At 41.6% G+C, this 20,060-nt stretch overlaps 1 protein-coding gene across 6 annotated transcripts in view; it reads right to left on the bottom strand.

Moving 5' to 3' along the window:
• Positions 1 to 6,250: 6,250 nt before the first annotated feature.
• Positions 6,251 to 20,060, bottom strand: part of slc43a3b (solute carrier family 43 member 3b) — a 14,974-nt gene continuing 1,164 nt past the window's right edge. The window contains exons 2-13 of one of the 6 annotated variants that reach the window (XM_037781105.1): positions 19,652 to 19,928; positions 19,214 to 19,343; positions 17,505 to 17,551; positions 11,459 to 11,535; positions 10,921 to 11,013; positions 10,699 to 10,838; positions 9,891 to 10,003; positions 9,617 to 9,760; positions 7,998 to 8,105; positions 7,725 to 7,911; positions 7,172 to 7,295; positions 6,251 to 7,054 (exon numbers count right to left, since the gene is read on the bottom strand). In XM_037781105.1, coding sequence (XP_037637033.1) covers positions 6,944 to 7,054; positions 7,172 to 7,295; positions 7,725 to 7,911; positions 7,998 to 8,105; positions 9,617 to 9,760; positions 9,891 to 10,003; positions 10,699 to 10,838; positions 10,921 to 11,013; positions 11,459 to 11,535; positions 17,505 to 17,551; positions 19,214 to 19,343; positions 19,652 to 19,826 — 1,449 coding nt within the window. In that variant the 5' untranslated portion in view covers positions 19,827 to 19,928 and the 3' untranslated portion in view covers positions 6,251 to 6,943. Of the gene's footprint in view, positions 7,055 to 7,171; positions 7,296 to 7,724; positions 7,912 to 7,997; positions 8,106 to 9,616; positions 9,761 to 9,890; positions 10,004 to 10,698; positions 10,839 to 10,920; positions 11,014 to 11,458; positions 11,536 to 11,680; positions 13,149 to 13,246; positions 13,371 to 13,625; positions 13,813 to 14,053; positions 14,162 to 15,028; positions 15,173 to 15,313; positions 15,427 to 16,120; positions 16,261 to 16,339; positions 16,433 to 17,293; positions 17,371 to 17,504; positions 17,552 to 19,213; positions 19,344 to 19,651; positions 19,929 to 20,060 lie in introns of those variants that run through there. The other 5 variants (XM_037781104.1, XM_037781103.1, XM_037781102.1 and 2 more) reach the window with 5 other exon arrangements.

Genomic DNA, 20,060 nt, shown 5'->3' with positions numbered 1-20,060 from the left:
GTTAGATTTATACCTGTAAAAAGTTACAAACAGTCCCTTTAAGATGTGCCTAACTAGTCGTCCTTCTATTGGACAATGTGGGCGTGTCCCTTTAAGTATGGTTAATGTTAGTTAGGCTTCAGGGGAGCGGGATGGGGAGCAACAATTTTTCTGACCTTATGTAGTGGCAGCTTGCTCTAAACCATCCTCGCCACTTCTAGCAGGATGTAAAGGTTTCTGACTCACGTAGACTAACATGTCCAATTTCCATTTGCCTTCTTTGAAGCTGACGATGGAGTGAGTGTCTGCAGAAGGCAAGTGGAAGTTGGACATGTTAGTCTATGTGAGTCAGAATACCTTTACATCCTGCTAGAAGTGGCGAGGACGGTTTAGAGCAAGCTGCCACTACAAAGATTGTTAGGCTTTATTCATTATGATGAGGTAAAGGCACCATAGAACGCAGTCTATTAGTCTACATCTCGGAACATGAGCAATCCTAATGTACCTTTTCAGAGATTTTTCCTGAATTTACTTTTTGTGATCATGAAGAAGTGGGATGGATGTCTTCTTGGGTGACAATAAACTCAGAATTTCTATGATAAAGTAGGCAACAAATATTTATTGTATGACTGTAAGGGTGTTTGTGTAGTTCCATCGTGGCACATGTGCTCACAAGAGGGCTGGAGGAGGACAGGAGGCGGGAAAACTCATTTGGCATTAAAGCCAAAAAATCATCTGTCTCATAGTGTAGGCCAGGTTTTGGAAAGAAGCCCTAGAGCCGCCTACAATTCAGAACAACAGATGAACATGAAAGGGAAACCTAGCGGCGGAGCGAAATGATCCAACGCATCATATGGACTGATTACATTTGTGTGAGGAGGAGGAGGAGAGGTGACAACACATGTGCCTACTATACATCCAGGTATGTGTGTGTCACCAATAAAACAAATTAAACTTGTAATTACTGTAGGTTGCAGCATATGGATGGACGTGGAGGTCTTCTGCATGTGGAATAAATTGTGTCAGGGCAGGTTTACTCACAAACTGAGTCCTCCCTTCATGACATGGGTCAAGGCCCGGTCCACCATGATGCACACCATCTGTTCCCAAGTGAACACACGCTCCCCAAAACCTGCTCCACGGAGGGTCATCTGCAACGCCAAGCTGTGAGCAGCGCAGGGCATAAGTTGCGCGTCTGGAGTCAAACTGTTTCTTGGCTGAGGTGTAGTGATTAGGGGAGGCAGACAGCTCACCAGTCAGCCATTAGCCTCCATGGGGGTCTGTGGGACTGAGAAGGTCACGCGTGTGTGTGTGTGTGTGTGGGTGTGTGGGTGCACGTTGTGTATTCACACTGTTCTTGGCCCCAGGGCAACTGGGGGAGGCAGCCAACTCACCAACCAGCTTCAGGGAGGCTGTGGGAGTGTGTGTGTGTGTGTGTGCGCACACGTGCGGTTCTTGGTGCCATTTCCATACTATAAAGACCAAGTATCCAGACTGAGTGTGTGTGTGTGTGTGATGCTAAAATCATGACCAATCCTAATACATAGGCAGAAAAAATGCATAACAAACACACACACACATGCACATGTCCACTCCCAGATCCCCTCTCTTACATCTTCACACTAGCCTGCTGTGTCAAAGTGAATCACGGGCACACTGGCATTTGAACTGGTGTAAACACAGCATGTTCAAAGGATCTGTCCTGATCCTAAAAAAAATGTGTTGCTGACTCCGTCTCTAACCCCCACTCAGTCAAACACACACACACAGAAAATCACTCTCACACAGGGCTGAAGACCTTGTGTGTGGACGAAGTGTGTTTCTACCCACTTCATGGTATATCATGGTAAAGAGGTGAAAAAAACCCAGAAGCTGAAGTTTGTTTTTTTTCTTGCCTCCTCAGAGAACTCGTTCTGGATCACGAATCCCCCAACTGAGATAATTTCATGTGAAATAGAATGATTTTTATTTCACCTGAAATGTGACTGCAAACAGTCTTATAATCTTAATATCAACTAAACACCAAAGTTTTCCACATTTTTCAAATTCGAAATGCAGCGCGAGGCCGATATGTGTAAAAGTGTATGAATCAGACAAGATGTGGGTGTCGTTTGGGACGGCAAAGGTCTGACAAGACTTCGTTAACGAGATAATGAATCACTTGATATTTAGTTGCAGTGTGCTTCTGTGTGTAAAGTTCATATTTGCAACCAATTTAAATATACGCCTGTTGTAGTCAAATGTGAGGAGGATTTTAGAATTTCATAGTTTCTTGTATCTGAGAAATTAATTCAGGATTGTTTTTCAGCAAAGTAGAGCCTTTCATCTTTTATCCTGCGATAGTTTAAATCTTAAATCCTATTTGACTCCGGTTTCACAAACACAGAGAGGCAAAGTGAGAGATGGTGTGTTAGTGCCGTATGATGACTAGCAGCCACATAAAGGGGGAGAAAAAGTGAAACAAAGATACACTATATGGCCAAAAGTATGTGGACACCAAAACATTACTTCCATGTGAGAGTGTTGAACATCTCATTCATGTCAAGTCAGTTTTATTTATCAGTCCATGATGCCTCAAAGCCTCACACCCTCTTTCCACCGACTCTTGATTTAAATATCTGATACTGTTACTACTAACATTAATAATGGCTCTGTTCTATTCAAGTGCCCCAGTAAGATACGACAGTGTGACAGTGAGCCAGCAGGAACAACGAAGCTGCTAAATGAAATTCAGCAATCATTCTTTTTATCATTATTAGTATTTACACCAATCTTCATCCTGTGACATGTTAAAATGTCATATGCTGTAGCATTAAGATTTCAAAGCAGAGATGGAGTCTTTAAGTATTTAGATTGTTTACTAAAGTAAAAGTACCCAATACTGCATTGTAAACATACTCCATGAACGCAATCTTTTTATTGTTTTTCTTAAAGGAACAGCGTGTAACATTTTGGGGGATCTATTATCAGAAATGGAGTATAATATATTCATATCTATGTTTTCATTAGTGTATAATCAGCTGAAACTAAGAATCGTTGTGTTTTCGTTAGCTTAGAATGAGCCCTTCATATCTACATAGGGAGCGGGTCCTCTTCACGGAGTCCGCCATGTTGCTCCGCCATGTTGCTCCGCCATGTTTCTACAGTAGCCCAGAACGGACAAAACAAACACTGACTCTGTAAAACTGCAGTAATGTGAGCTGCAGAGTGCAAAACCTTGGTACCGCCAGCCGCCGTCTGACTTCCGTTGCTCCTAAAGTAGTGTTACTATGGTAAGGATGGCCTCTGAGCGAGGCGAACAGCGTTATCACTGTTTGCACTCGGCGGCTCACGTTACCGCAGTCTTGGAAAGGAAGGAGCAGGCGGAGAGGCACTCAGTTGGTTGCAATCTGCAACCACACCATTAGATGTCGCCAAATCCTACACACTGCACCTTTAAATGGATATTTCTATTGTTTCCTATATTTCGTTATTTTATTTTATTTTATAATTTTGTGTATGTTTTTTTATATTTCACTATTCTCTCTTTTATGGAGCCTCCCAGCAAAAAACACATGATTGTACTTGCATAACCGGAGTGACAATAAACATCTTGAAATATTTAAAAACTGAACAAAACAAAGGGAGTAAATGCACTAAGTTACTTTCCACCACTGAAACAAACCATAGAAACAACCCCAAACCAAAAGTGAACTCATACTTTTGTCCATATAGTGTAATTATTTTTTCTCTTTTGCCTCATTAGGAATAACAGTTAAGAGAAATCTAAAAGTCACCATGTCCATTAGTCTTGAGCAGTCTGTTTTGAGTTACAACCCAAAACTCAGAGCATCAATAAGCTCAGCGTTCATGTTGTAGCCTGTTCATTCATTCAGCATCAGAGATAATTAGTTTTGCCACCAGCTCCCCACAGCAGATGGAAAACAGCACATTAAGGCTGATAAAGTGAGGCCATTACAGTTCTGTCCTGTTGCTCCAATCAAAGAGAACAGACATGAGTTAGTTGACACATTTTGAGTAAGCCTGTGTGTCATAAAGACATCATCAGGCCCTGCGACAGATTCAGTCCGATTAAAAAAAGCAAAACAACACATAACAAATTGCCTCATTAACAGGCTGGCTTATTTGTATCCTCCGCTCCTCCCGCCTTCGCCCCTATTTCTGTTACACATTTGTTTATCCAAGTTTGTATTTTTAAATTGAATAGAAACTGAGGTTTTTAACATCGATGACGCAGATGAAAGGGAGGAAACTGTCACCATGCACATGTCTGCACACACACACACACGATACGAGAAACTTTGAACAGTTGCATGAAGTTTTTCTGCGCTCACTGCGTTGTCACACAGCAGGTGTACAGAGGACTTGAGAGATGCTGTTGTGGGGGTTGCTGTGACCCTGTTATTTCAGGTTTAAACCCTGCCAGAGATGATTCTGCCCCGTGTGAAACCTCTCCACCAGTATCAGGAACAACATGGCAACTCCTACTCAGACTGACAAGCGTCTCAGTGCCTGGAGATGGCAGACTGACCTCCGAACATTGCGGTCCTGAAACATTGTTGAACTTACGATGGACAAATTAGATGCAGCAGCAGAACCACAGATCCGTTCTTTTTCCTTGTCAACTAATGCAAAATAAATTCTAACAATAAATTTAGCATTTTGACAATTTGTGCAGCTGATGTTGCATTAAATACTACCAGTCAATCAAAAGTACTCAACTGAAAACATGGACTCAGTAAACTGAACATTGGAAAAAAGGGGGAATTCAGGGTTCAGTCTTTAAATATCACTTTAATGTTTATTTTAACAAGTGCAATACCTCTTCAGAGTGCATGCCTCTCCGTAATGGGACAACTGCTCGGCCCCCCGAGAACCGCGGTATGGCTGTTAGTGTACCCTGTAAGTGTGAAGTTGTTTGGATGAACAGTTCTCGAGATATGCGAAGGGCAGTCATACAAACATACACACACAGACACAGAATACTTCCTTTATACAGTAGATAGATGATGCTGCTACAGCGCCACCTATTGGCCACATGGCAACAAACTTGCCATGGTCATTCAGAAGACATATCTACACATATCCACCAATAGCACAAAGCATTCAGGAGATCTGGCGTTTTTTTTTTGTAATATAAGCCCTGCCCACAGCGTTTTGAGCTTATTTTGAGGGCCAGCTATAGCAAAACTGTGTGTGACATCAACGATCCAAAAAAGGAACGTTTTACGGCTTGGTCCAGAGATGTTCTGTACCAAATTTGGTGACGATTGCGCAAAATTTTTAAGAGGAGCTGCAAAAAATATCATTTGGACAAAATTAAAAATGACAAAAAATCAGTATGGACGTAAATGGGCGTGGCTTATATGGATAGCTCCGTCTGGACCCACAAAATATGAATTTTGTTTCTGAGACAAAGCTCAAAGTTCAAAACTTACAGGCCAAAATGTTAAGTTAATAGTTACTGTATAGCGCCACCATCCAACTTCGACACTGCACTCTCGTGGGTCCTGAGCAATACTCCCGCCAGGTGTGAAGTAGATCTGATGAGCGGTTCTCGAGATATGTGAATAACACACAGAAGAACAGACAGACAAATATGCCTTTCTTTATAGTTAGATATAGTCAAGGTTTTCACCATACAGTTCTATATACACCGATCAGCCATAACATTAGGACAGCACGGGCACCCTGACCGGTCTGCGATGCACTGTGTGTTCTGACACCATTCTATCGGAACCAGCATTAACGTTTCAGCAATTTGAGCTACAGTAGCTCTTCATTGGTTCGGACAACACGGGCCAGCCTTCACTCCCCACGTGCATCAATGAGCCTCGGGTCTGACCCTGTCACCGGTTCACCGGATTTCCTTATTTGGACCACTTTTGTTAAGTCCTGACCACTGCAGACCGGGAATATCTCACAAGAGCTGCAGTTTTGAAGATGCTCTGACCCAGTCGTCTACCGATCACAATTTGTCCCTTGTCAAAGTCGCTCACATCCTTACGCTTGCCCATTTTTTCTGATCCAACACAAAGTTCAAAGTTCAAAATGTTCACTTGCTGTATTATATATCCCACCCACTGCCAGGTGTCATTGTAACAAGATAGTCAATGTTATTCACTTCACCTGACAGTGGTCTTAATGTTATGGCTGATCGGTATATGTTTCATTTATTGTTTTTTTTTAAATATCTTATTAGGTTACAATTGCATTTTTCTATACCATCTGTACTAAGTAGTTGCCTGCAAGTAAATAAAAAGTAATAATTCCCCTCTACTAAAGTTCATGTCAGAAGATTTTTTAATTTGGTGCAGCACGATCAGTTTGCTGTTTGCACCTCTTGGCACTTTAGAAAAAATACACAGTTGATCTAAAATATATATTTATAATTCTTTACATATCATTATTCTTCTACTGAACTACACAGACACACTGAACACCTGAGACTTCGTATGTTGGATACAACCAAAACAAATAAAAACAACACAGACATTACACATTAAATTTGTGAAACTGATATCGTCCCTTACACTATTACTACATCCAGCCTTTACCTACCACACATTGTTGGTCTCTCTCTCTTTTCAGCTTCTTACAATAAGGTGCAGCAAAAAGCAGCATGACACTTAAATTATAGAAGAGTGTAAAAAGGTTTGATTTAGGCATAAGATCACTCAGTGAAAAAAAAAGATGTAATCTGGAAATCTCACAAAAGGTAAAAGTGCACCTGCAGCATGCTCACCAGAAGATCTTAATCAGTAGAGATACCGTACATTCAATTTGTGGCAAAATTGCAACCCAAAACCAAACTTCACTGCAATCTGAAATGTATTTAAAAGCACTTAATGATACATATGGCAACACAACACAGCCAGACGAGCACTATTAATCAACCTGAAGAGGTAACAGTATCACTGGTGATATTAAGGACATTTTCATTGCGAGTCTCATTTTACAGACTTTAAGAGGAGGCTTTGATGGCTCGCTGGGAGGTGAGACGTCGACAGTGCAGGAAGACAGAGAGGGGATGGATGAAGGCGAGCAGAGTGAGCAGCGTCAGACCGATGTTGACCTGCAGACACGTGAAGGGAGAGAGAGGAGGAAGCAGTGAGAGGAGAGTTCATAGATAAAGATGGTGATTAAGGGAGAAGGAGTAAGACAGTGGGATGTCGTGATGTTGTGTACTCACATATAAAGGGTCTCCACCCAGAGGTCCATTCACCAGGGCAAAGCAGGGATATTGCAGCAGAGAAAACACTGAAGACAGAGCCATGATCAGACCACACAGCTTCCCAAAGTGGCACGATGGGAAACTACACACACACACACAAAATGTTGACATGGCAAAGAGAAGGAAGTGGAGAAAAACACAGTGAGTGTAGAAAAGGAGAAATTACAGAATCTTTAAAGGTCGGGTTGGTAATGCTGAGAAACTAGCATCCATATTTTTAGTGGTTACTCTGCTTTTGTCACAACCTTATTTATTTTTATCCAGTGTTTTCTTATTTTGTCATTTAACAAATAAATGTGTATATCGTGGTATGTAAAGCCCTTTGGTGCATCCTTGTGATAAAGGAATTGATACACAATAATCAACACAGTAAATGAATAAACTGAACTAGAAAACAAAGTGTTCTTTGCAGCACCTTACTGTTATTTATGCAAGAATGTGAAGTGTGTTTTTACAAAAATGTGTTTCTATGTGCATAAAGAAGTGTGTGCTGTGTGTATTTGATACTCACGCCACACTGATGAAGGCTGCGTTGGCACCGAAGAGGAAGGAGCGGCTGAGCACCTGCACGACGAAGGTGAGGTACTGAAGCGGCAGGTACGGGGAGGAGGCACAAACTGAGAACAGCAGACACTGCAGCACCGTCAGGAAGAGAGAAAGCACCGAGGCCCTCAGGTCTGCTTCCTGTTCACTCTCTCCTACAAACACACACACAAATAAAAACGTTCATGTTCCTCCAACTGGCCTGTTGGGTTCATTAATAGTCCTTATTAGTATTAGTTACCTGCAGCACAAGGTTTGCCCTTGTGTCTGTCCATGATGAGGCTGTTCCAGGGAGCACACAGCACGCCACACAGCTGCGTTAGAGCAAAGGCATTGGTGTACTGGCTCACTGCAGGGGACAAACAAGCAAGGACAAGATGGTCAGAGACAAACGACTCCAACAACAGCTCAACAAGTCTGTCGGAATATGCTATAACAGTACTTTCTATACTCTCTTATAATATTGCTTCAGTCACGTCCTTTTAGTTGAAGCACAGGCTAACTGCTAAGTATTCATGGAACTTGTCTTGCTGAGGAAGAATGATGAAAGTTGACCTAATAAGAAAGGTTTGCACAAACGTTGTTAATACTTGATGGGAACAGTGTTTGAGTGGTGCCACTCTCTAAGGCCCTGTTCAGACCTGGCATTAACATGCGTCTTGAGTGGCCACTTGTGATTTGATCTCACTTCCCCGCTCTATATACAAATAAACACGTTGTTAACACACGGCTAATACAGCAGACGTTTGTGATGTAATACTACAAGAATGTCAGTAGTGATATCCTACATATTTATGAATTTGGGCATATTATTTTACATCAAAAAGAAAGGTGATTGTACCGGCGGTCCCCGGGGACCTCTGTGCCGCCGGCACCGCCGCCTTTGCCAGGCAACAGCGGGGTACAGAGCTTCAGAGAGCCGGGGATGAGAGAGAGAGAGAGGGCGGACGGGTGTCAAGGCCTAGTTTCGCATGAAACTAGGCCCTGAATGAAGTGAATTTCTGGTTCTGTTTCATTGGCATTTGCAAGTCTACCAACCACCTTTTCCATCTTTTTGCTAGTTCTGAGGACACTTGCTTCATCCCATGCTCTTTTCCCTTTGCAAAGTACTCTTAGAAGGAGCATGACAGGGAGGATCAAAGGTGCCAGGAACCCCAGAGGGTCATGAGGTGAACCTATAACTGTCAGGATACCTCTTCTAGTTCATGGCTTCTCCTGTACTTCGGTTTTACAGTACAGATGATATTAAAGACATTTTAAGAGGAGGCTTCAATCTGCTTCCTTTTTACAAGTGAGCCCAGTCAGCTTGCCTTTTCTTTCATACTCAAGCCTTCAGTTTTCCTTCCACAGCTTTTGTCATGGGCTTTGGCATCCTCTTCTGGCTGTGTGCTGCAACTTTCCTTGCCTTCGGTGGCACCCTCTTACTAAGGTTTTAATGCACGCAATCTGTCCTCTTTTCTTCAAAATGACAGCTTTTCACTCTTCTACAATATTTCTACAGAAACTTTAAAGTATTTTAACATGTGCACTCCAAAGAATGACCACAGCAGCTTAATTGCATGATGGTTTCAGGCTTAATAGGCCTTTTTTCTCAGAAGACATTTTGACATGACACAGTAGGTGTACACAGGTATAAATAATGAAATTAATGATGGCTGGCTTCCATTTAGCTGCTTTGACTTCAGCTTCCTGGTGTTGTGCATGCTGGCTCACTGTCCCTCTCACTGGAACACTAGAATATAACGGAGCCATCGTTATCATTACTAGTAACACCTGTGCTTTTCTAAATTATTTACAACTACTTCTCTATTGTGTAAATGTGTCTAACAGTAGTGTGTGTGTGTGTGTGTGTGTGTTTACCCAGTGAAGGCTCTCCCGCTGTCAGCCGCTGCAGCATGGGGTTGAGGGTGCTGATGAAGAGGTAATGTCTGAGCTGCATCACCGACAACCAAAGCAGGTGCAACACAAAGAACCTGGACATCACACACTCACGGAAACTCTTCTCTGAGAGAGACGAGGGGAGACCACAGAGATGGATGAAGATGAGGAAAAAACAAAGATGAAGAGAAATAGGATAGGATGATTATTTTATTCTGTTAAATCTTATATATCTACCACAGTAGAGTGAACAAACCTTGTTTCACAAGGACGTCCTTGTTGAGGGGTGTTTCCTCTGTCGTCTTCAGAGCTTTATCACTCACTTTTGTGTACTCCAATCTCATGGTCTTTGATTTACCACAGGTTAGCCTGACAAAGGTCAAAGGTCACAGTGGGTCAGCCACAGACTGAGTGCATTGTAGGAATTCTTTGATAAATTAAGTTTTCACGTCATAACTCGCTACAATCACATAACAGGATATGAAGGACTTTTCCAAGGAATGTGATGCTGTGGAATATTTGAGTTGTTTACCTCTTTAACATTTAATTTAGTAGTCATGTATCACCATTTTCATGCTGTTTTGTGTAATTCCTTGTCTTACCTATGCCGCATTTGTGTGCTGTTTCGGTCCATAACATTTTTAATTTTGAGTTAAATGCAAGAAAGATTTACATTTAATAAGATAATATTTTTGTTAATTGATATAAAATATAATTACATACACATAAGAATATATGTCTGAGAGGACCTGTCTAATATAAATTCACATCTGTTTCCTTGTTAAGTACTGTACTGGTACACCGTTATAAAAGGTTACACTGTGACTCCGGAGTATTTACACTGCGGGCTGTTATCTAAAGTGCTACCCTAATTTGTACTATAAACTGTGCTCTAACTTGTTTACAGTAAATATTTTAAATATTTAAAACAAACAGATTAATTCATGGGTTTTGGTGTTTAAAAAAAGAAGTAAAAAAGAAAATAACGAGCCCTATTAATACATGCATCCCTGAAGCATGTATGAGGTGTTGATGTGTGTGTGTGGTTTCTTGGGGATTAGTACCCGTATGTGTAGTCATCAGGCAGCGGGTAGGGAATGTGGTCTCTGGGCATCAGAAAGAAAGTCCTGAGGAGGTGGATGACGCTGCAGGCAGACAGGAAGAGAAAGGAGGTGAGGAGAGAGACACCGGCCTCGTGTAACACCTGCAAGACATGAAGAGCATCGTTACATCATCAGATGGCACAGTTATTTGTTTTATGAGAGCAGTGAGTGAATGTTTCTCACCTTGATGACAAAAAAGATTGCAGATGAAGAGTCAACGGCCCCGTTGTAGAGAGTGATGACGGTGGAGCGACGTGAGCCAAACAGGTTTCCTATCTTTAGGAGAGACATTTTTATTTATTAAAACAAATGAATGTTGCATTTAAGTGCCTACTGTCTGTTTTTTTTTTTTTACATTTTAGAGCAAATACCAACCATCCACTTATTCTGAAACATAAAAATGAATCAATTCATAGATTAGTCAAGCAAAAAAACAATTTTAGTTTGAGTTGATTAATCGTTTAAGCATTTTTATTAGCAAAAAAGCTCAATATTTTTGGGATCCAGCTTCTAAAGTTTGAGGATTTGCTGCTTTTCTCTGTTTTATATGATGGTAAATTGAATATTTTGAGGTTTTAGACTCTTAGTTGGACAAAAAAAAACAACTATTTGAATATGTCAACTTTCACAGTTTTCATCATTTCAATTGAATAATCAAGAAAATAATTGGCTGATTGATCAAAACTGACAATACTCTTTTCAATCTGAACTGCTTAAGTACCTGCATGTTGGTCAACAGAAAGAAGTTGCCACCCGCTGCCAGGAGGGAGAGAGCTGGGAACAGCAGGTTGGACAAAGCTGATGGAAAAATAAAAACAAGCAGCTGTTAGAGTCACCGTTGCTTCTGGTCAGTATTTCTTTAGACAATGAGGATCAGAGAGGGAGCACAAAACAAAGAGACAGAGAAATGTTTTTTACCTGCAGTTGAGAAGGCCAACATCAATAACAGTTTGTATTGGTTTTCCATTAAACCCATCATACATTTGTTTGCAGCATATAGTAGAACAGAACAGATATTTATTTTAATATAGTTGGATATTTGTATGTCACGGTGGGCAGTTGCCTGCAATTGCATAATATTTCTCACAATACTTAAAAACTGAAACATGTATTTGGGCAAAAGTAAAAAGTGATAATTCCCTATAGCACACTACTAAAGTTCATATTAAAAAGATAGGTTTAATTTGGTGAATCACAAGGGAGGGTTTGCATATTCAAAGTTACATTTCAACAACATTAACACCTCCTCAGTCTTGGCACTTAAGAAAAATACACAGTCGACCTAAAACATAAACTTACTGGTAAAACAAAAAGTACATATTTCCCTTTTTCATTAAAAAACTGAATCCTTCATGACACAAAATTCTTCTACTGAACTACACAGACACACTGAACACCGGAGACGTCATACGTTGGATACAACCAAAACATAAAAGGAGATCAGTTTACTGTTGGTTAATGTGTGGCACAATAGTAGATAACAGTTGAACTGAGAGACCAGCAGATGGCAGAGCTGTATCGCCTTTTTGTTCTGTTCCCATCACTGATTGATCCAACTAAAACAACACTGACTGATATTCTGACTCCCAATCGTCCCTTTCACTGTTAATACCTTGTTGGTCCTATACTCTATACTTTCAAGGTAAAACAGATATAGATATAGATAACTTGAAAAGGTCAGTACTGATATAGGCATTATCTGTAACATTTTCATAATAACAATAAACAATTGTTATCTTTTGGTGTGATATGTGGCTTGTATTACACTGAATAAAAATATACAATAATATATATCTTAAATTATAAGATTGCATAAAACAAGAAACACACAGTAACATGTCACAGTCATGGAAATCTGCCAGCACAAGGCATTGTAACAGTAAAAACAGATAAAGCTATTAGCTGCAAAAGCTGGATTGAGCACCATCACTCTAAAATTGTAGAAGAGTGTAACACGTTTTGATTTATGCATCAGTAAAAATAAAATGATGCATCCTTGAAATCTCACGAGAGGTAAAGTGTTCTGCAACCCGTCAACTGCAGCAGACTGCACACCAGAAGCTCTTAGTTATTATGGATGGATTCCAATTTGGCTGTGAACATGATGTGAGAGAAAGTGAATGTGCTATGACTGTACCCAAAACCACACTTCAATGCAATCTGAAATGCATTTACAAGCACTTGTTGATACATATGGCAACAAAACACAGACATATGTACTCAATCAATCGAACTGAAGATTTAACAGTGTCGCTGGTGATATTAAGGACATTTTCATCGCGAGTCTCATTTAACAGACTTTAAGAGGAGGCGTTGATGGCTCGCTGGGAGGCGAGACGTCGACAGTGCAGGAAGACAGAGAGGGGATGGATGAAGGCGAGCAGGCTGAGCAGCATCAGACCGATGTTCACCTGCAGACACGTGAAGGGAGAGAAAGGAGGAAGCAGTGAGAGTTCAGAAGCACCAGAGTCAGATTTTCAGTAGTATCGGTTATATGTTGTGTACTCACATATAAAGGGTCTCCCCCCAGAGGTCCATTCACCAGGGCAAAGCAGGGATACTGCAGCAGAGAAAGCACTGCAGACAGAGCCATGACCAGACCATACAGCTTCCCAAAGTGGCATGGTGGGAAACTATACACACACACAAAATGATGACGTGGCGAAGAGAATGAAGTGGTGTTAAAGAAGTACAGCGTATGAAAAGGAGAAATCACAGTTTTTAAATATTAAGCCCAAAAACATTCCTTAAAAATAAAGGTTAACATTTGAACATGTAATAAATTGTAACACATTATAATGTCGTTATAAGCATATATAAGAATACTAAAGTGTAGTCCACAAAGATGTGTGTGTGTGTATGTGTGTGTTTGTGTGTTTGATACTCACGCCACACTGATGAAGGCTGCGTTACCGCCGTAGAGGAAGGAGCGGTTGAGAACCTGCAGGATGAAGGTGAGATATTGAAGCGGCAGGTACGGGGTGGCGGCACAAAGTGAGAACAGCAGACACTGCAGCGATGTCAGGAAGAGAGAAAGCACCGAGGCCCGCAGGTCTGCTTCCTGTTCACTCTCTCCTACAAACACAAACACACACACAAATGAAAACATGCATGTTCCTCCAAAGAGAAAAAAAATTGAAAAAAAATGATGATGAAAAATCAAATATTGGAAATAATTTGTTTTACGTTTTTGTTTCTCACACAATTTTGTTTTGTAGAGCTAACTATTAAAAGGTACACAAGGTTGGTGTTCAGAGCGTTTGGACTGCTGTTTATCCACTACAATTAATAATGGGATTAGTATTGAGTATGTTACCTTCAGCACGTGGTTTGCCCTTATGTCTGTCCATGATGAGGCCGTTCCAGGGAGCACACAGCACGCCACACAGCTGTGTTATAGCAAAGGCATTGATGTACTGGCTCACTACAGGGACATACAAGCAAGGAGGAGATGATTAGAGACAGTGGTGGACTCGGCAACTAAATATAAAAAGGGCACCCTAGAGGGCACTTCATCACGCTTTCTCTACTGGAAGGGCTCCCTAGAGTGCACTGTATCACGCTTTCTCTACTGGAAGGTCACCCTAGAGGGCACTTCATCACGCTTTCTCTACTTGAAGGTCACCCTAGTGGGCACTGCATCACGCTTTCTCCACTGGAAAGTCACCCTAGAGGGCACTTCATCACGCTTTCTCTACTGGAAAGTCACCCTAGAGGGCACTTCATCACGCTTTCTCTACTGGAAGGTCACCCTAGAGTGCACTGTATCACGCTTTCTCTACTGGAAGGTCACCCTAGAGGGCACTTCATCACGCTTTCTCTACTTGAAGGTCACCCTAGTGGGCACTGCATCACGCTTTCTCTACTGGAAAGTCACCCTAGAGGGCACTTCATCACGCTTTCTCTACTGGAAAGTCACCCTAGAGGGCACTTCATCACGCTTTCTCTACTGGAAGGTCACCCTAGAGGGCACTTCATCACGCTTTCTCTACTGGAAGGTCACCCTAGAGGGCACTGTATCACGCTTTCTCTACTGGAAGGTCACCCTAGTGGGCACTTCATCAAGTTTTCTCCACTGGAAAGGCACCCTAGAGGGCCCTTAATCATGTTTTATCTACCATAGGAGCAGCTTGTTGCTCACATAATATTACTTCAGTCACGTCCTCTTAGTCGCAGCACAGGTTAACCAGTAATTATTCATGTAACTTCATGAACCTAATAAGGAACGTTTTCACGAATGTCCATCTTTGCTATGACAGTCAGACATGATGTATTGTTTGTGTGTGTTTACCCAGTGAAGGCTCTCCCCCCGTCAGCCGCTGCAGCATGGGGTTGAGGGTGCCGATGAAGAGGTAATGTCTGAGCTGGATCACCGACAACCAAAGCAGTTGCAACATAAAGAACCTGGACATCACACACTCACGGAAACTCTTCTCTGAGAGGGACGAGGGGAGACCACAGAGATGGATGAAGACAAGGAGGGAACAAAGATGGAGAGAAATAGGATGTATGATTATTATATTCTGTTATATCTTACTATGTACTGTATATATCTACCACAGTAAAGTGAACAAACCTTGTTTCACAGGGACGTCCTTGTCGATGAGCGTTTCCTCTTTCGTTATCTCTGCGTTACCATTTTCTGTTGTCGGCTCTAACCTCAGAGTCTTTGATTTACCACAGGTTGCCCTGAAAAAAAGGTCACAGTGGATCAGCCACAGCCTGAGGGCATTATGGGAGTGCTTTGGTAATTATTTATCACCCGTTACAATCACATAACAGGAAATTAAGGATATTTCCAAGGAATGTGGAATGATGATGTGAAAATAAACTGTTCTGGTAAGATTAAAAAAAAGTTGTATTTTGCAAGAAACTAGACTGATAAATAATACCCTTATGAGCCAGTAGAAGTGTGTGGCGTGTCTGTATCTACAGAGACCTCTGCCTGTATTTCATCTGGGCAGCATTAGAGTGGCTCTGTGCCGTGGGACGTGGAAGTGTAACCCCCAGCCGAGAACAGCGTGAGTTCAGGTCGTCAAACGCACCAACGCTTTGTCACCAAACTCGGTGGCTCAGATTTTTTGTCCTGTCACACACAAAACCTGTTTTCCTTGCGGTTAGGGTTCACTGAACTCTTCAAAATGTACAGTAGACTTCTAGCAAAGAGCTTAAGTAATCCAAGTAGTAGTTGCATTAAAATGTTATTTTTAAAAACTAATTTTAACTAGATTTTGTGTTTCCACTCTATTGTTCTCTATGTCAATGTTCAATCATTTTTAAATATTTGAAGCAAAGAGATTCATGGATTTTCTTTCTTTTTTTCTCTTCATGCATCCCTGACGCAAGTATGAAGCGTTGATGTGTGTTTCTTGGGGATTTGTACCCGTATGTGTAGTCATCAGGCAGCAGGTAGGGGATGTGGCCTCTGGGCAGCAGGAAGAAAGTCCTGAGTAGGTGGATGACGCTGCAGGCGGACAGGAAGAGGAAGGAGGAGCGGAGAGAGACGCCGGCCTCGTGTAACAGCTGTTGGACATCAAGATCATCATTACAACATAAATCCTGTGATTTTCATTTATGAGAGCAGTGTGTGAATGTTTCTCACCTTGATGACAAGGAAGAGTGCTGAGGAAGAGTCGAAGGCCCCGTTATAGAGAGTGATGATGGTGGAGCGACGTGAGCCGAACAGGTTTCCTACCTTTAGGAGAGAAAATTTGAATTTATTAAAACGTTGTTGATATTAAAATGTTGGATTTAAGTGTCTACTTGTCTGGGGCTTTCTTTCCTTTTATGCATCTACATTTTATCATTCAGTGCAACGTGTTCTTTCCTGTTTGAACATGTGGGTGGGGTTTTGGACTGTTTCCCAGAGAGGGCTTCCCACAAGATCATGAAGAAATGCCCTGGAGCCCACAAACGTGTACTGAGGCCAAACACTGTCTTTTGTTTGTGTTCCTGTTTAGTGATGATCTGGGGATAGACTCCAACTTTTGCCATCTGGTAAACACCACAATCTTGAACATCGAACCTCTGTCGCTTCCAAAATAAGCTCTTACAACGTTTCTCAGCTTTCCTAAGAAATGGGGTAATAGGATGAGTTGGTGTTTGTGGTTCTTGATCACTCTAACTTACAACGATACTCTGCTGACAGAGCACACATGCAGGCATTTCTTTTTTTGCCCGTTGCAGCAATTTTCCAATTACAATTTTGAGCAAATATCAACCATCCACTGATTCTGAAACATAGAAATGTAAATTTGAGCTAAAAAAAAAAAGAAGAATAATCAACAATTTTGGTTCGATTCTCCAGTCCAGTTTGAGGATTTGCTGTTTTTCTTTATGGTTGTAAATTGAATATCTTTGGGTTTCAGGCTCTTGGATAAAATGAGCTATTTCAAAATGTCAACTTGGGCCCTGAGAAATTGTGATGGACAGTTTTTTTTTGTTTTTTTTTTACAGTTTTCTGACATTTCATTTAGTAAAAGAATATATAATCAAAAAAATAATAGATTAATTAAGGTCAACAGTTAATCTTTTTAATGAACGACTGCTTCAGTACCTGCATGTTGGTCATTAGTAACAAGATGCCACCCGCTGCCAGGAAGGAGAGAGCTGGGAACAGCAGGTTGGACAAAGCTGATGGGAAAGAATAGAAACAAAAAGGGAAAATGAGCATCCAAAGCTATAAAATCGTACTTCTTCATTTTAGACAATGAAGATCAGAGAGAGAGAGAGAGCACAAAATAAAGAGACGGAGAAACGTTTTTCACCTGCAGTCGAGAAGGACACCATCAAGGTCCCCGTGGTGTAAAGAAATCTGGCGGGAAAAATAAATTAAAGTGTTATCATGTCTCATGTTCATCTTGGCTCAATGGGAGCTTCACAGTTCAGTACACTTTCAGCAATTAAAAGTCAAAACACGTTCAAAAACAGGCTCTTCTGCTGTTGTTTGGATAACTTTTGGCCAACTTTAATTCCCTCAAAGATCTTCCCTCATCTCGACTTGCTGCGTCTTGTCAAACTATTTGCATTCCTTGGCCTTTTATTTTCCCTCCACCCTCTTTTAGTGGAAACACATGGGTGTCCTTAGTGCCAGTTTGTTATTGTGGATTTAGATATATCTGGGGCAACAAACTGGGCAGGTATGTGGGGTTATGTTATATGTTGGATATTAACTCAGTAGGGAGGGCTTCTTCGTCACAGGGCCTGAACATCTGCACCAAACCCCATCTTTCTGACATTCCTCCATCCTCTGGTGATTAAAAGTCCTGACCTTTCTACTTTTTAATTATCCTCTCACTTTTCCTCTTTCCAGTTCCATTGTTTGTTCTTCACTGCTCCTTTTTCTCATAAAGCATTTTCTCTACATACTGCATTGCTAAGTGTTAAGCTCTGGTATGCACGCTGCATCTCTATGTCTGTTGCTGTCTGGAGACCTCAGCTACTTTAATAACATCCCTGGAGGGAGCTACTCTGATCTCTCCGTCCGTCTCACTTTTCTAGCTGTCCTATGCCCCTTGTACTTCACAGGAGCTTGTATTTAGCAGCAAACTGATTTGGTAATCCCTCAGAGGGAAATACCAGAGACAGACTGAAATTACAGCAACTTGCCTCTTTGCACGCATTAGCTTAGCCACCACAGGCAGAGAGAGTCACAGCCATGCAGGGAGAAGCCCATCTGTCTTTGGTGAATATGTGTTTGGTTTAGTAAAACCAGCAGGCTGCAAAGACTCGTTGCTAGGTTCAGTTTTATGGCTGCATCAAAAAACTGGAAGTTTCAGCACTCTCGATGCAAAAAAAACAAGCTTTCTTGCTTTTAATGTTGTTGTTTTTTATCTAATGGATTCGCAAGTTACTCTGTGGTTACATTTTCAGTGTCATATGTCAGTACTAGAAGTGTAAAAACACATGCAAAAGTCTGAACATGTTCCTCTGTGTCCTCCGGTGCTCCTAATGGCATCTGCAGGATTTCACAGACCTGAGGTAAACAACCAATCAGAGCCGAACTGGAGTCTGCCATCTCTGAGCAGCAGTGAATCACTCGCAAACTCCGATCAAATGGTCAAACTAGGCAGCGCTGATCAAATATGAATCAATATTCTGTTACTGTAATGCCTTTTCTCACATAAAATGTTTTCAGAATCCTCTTGTAGTGAACTGTTTAGCTGTAAAATGAGAGGGCTTGCTAGTTTGATCGATTGATTGGAGTTCGCGAGCGATTGACAGCTGCCTCCGTTGAATGAACAGCCAATAGGAACGCTCTCTCTCTGAAATGACCTGTGATTGGCCAAAGTCTCCCCTAGATTTTTTAAAGCCTGAAATCAGAGCCATGAGGAGGTGCAGAAGTCTAGTTTTCTCTCAGAACACTTGAATTACAATATGCTGAAAGGTTATTATGGAATTTTTGCCTAATGATGCCAAAAACATTCTGCCTACTGCAGCTTTAACTCTTAAGTAAATTAGGTGTTGTTGGACTCACATTCCAAAGAGCCGAGCCACTGTGGTACCAAACAGGTCAAAGAGGAAACCATTGGGCAGCGTCAGGACATTGTTCATAAAGGAGGCGATGGTGAAAACAAGAGAGAACTGTTCATCCTGTCCACTGCAATCTACAGATAACATAGATAAAGAGAGAAGCAAGGTTGAGAAATATGTGGTTAGACAGGTGACAATGAAGGTCAGACAGCACAAAGATATATCTAAAGGTGTAATTCAGTTTAGAAATCCAGTTGCCCCATGTGCTAAGGCTGAGTCTTTAGTGGCCTGGGGTTCGAATCTGACCCGTGGCCCTTTGCTGCATGTCGTCCCCTCTCTCTCCCACTTTCCTGTCTATCTTTGGCTGTGCTATCTAGTAAAAAAAAGAAGAAATCCAGGTGCTTAGACTTTAAAGTAGTGGAGGTGAGGATATCAAACTGACCTAAGTCCTGCGTTGCATTGACTCCTGTGGTGTTGCCGCACAGAGAGCTGAAGTAGCCGTCCGTCTTCAGGACAAAAACAAGCGAAGCCCAGCCGAACACGGCTCCAGCAAAACACAGACACTCCACCAGACCCGTCACAAAGGTGAGGGAGCGTCGCACCGTCAAGCCCTGCATGGTCCCTCACACACACCACACACACACAATTCACAAATACTATATTTTCCCCTGTATGGACACACCCACACACATGCACACAGGTGACTCCTGTCACTGTACCTGCCAAACAGAACAAACAAAAAGAGACATTTACAGTTTTTCTCATTTGCTTTGCCTCAGTTTTCGAATGAGATTTTTCCTTTTTTTTTCAAAACAATGAGCTCAAATCTCTGAACAATAAGTTTGTTGCTC

Source organism: Sebastes umbrosus, chromosome 9 (assembly GCF_015220745.1).
Source record: "Sebastes umbrosus isolate fSebUmb1 chromosome 9, fSebUmb1.pri, whole genome shotgun sequence".
NCBI classification, from domain to species: Eukaryota; Metazoa; Chordata; class Actinopteri; order Perciformes; family Sebastidae; genus Sebastes; species Sebastes umbrosus.
Note: the sequence above shows the minus strand (reverse complement) of the source record. Positions and strands in the feature narration are given on the sequence as shown.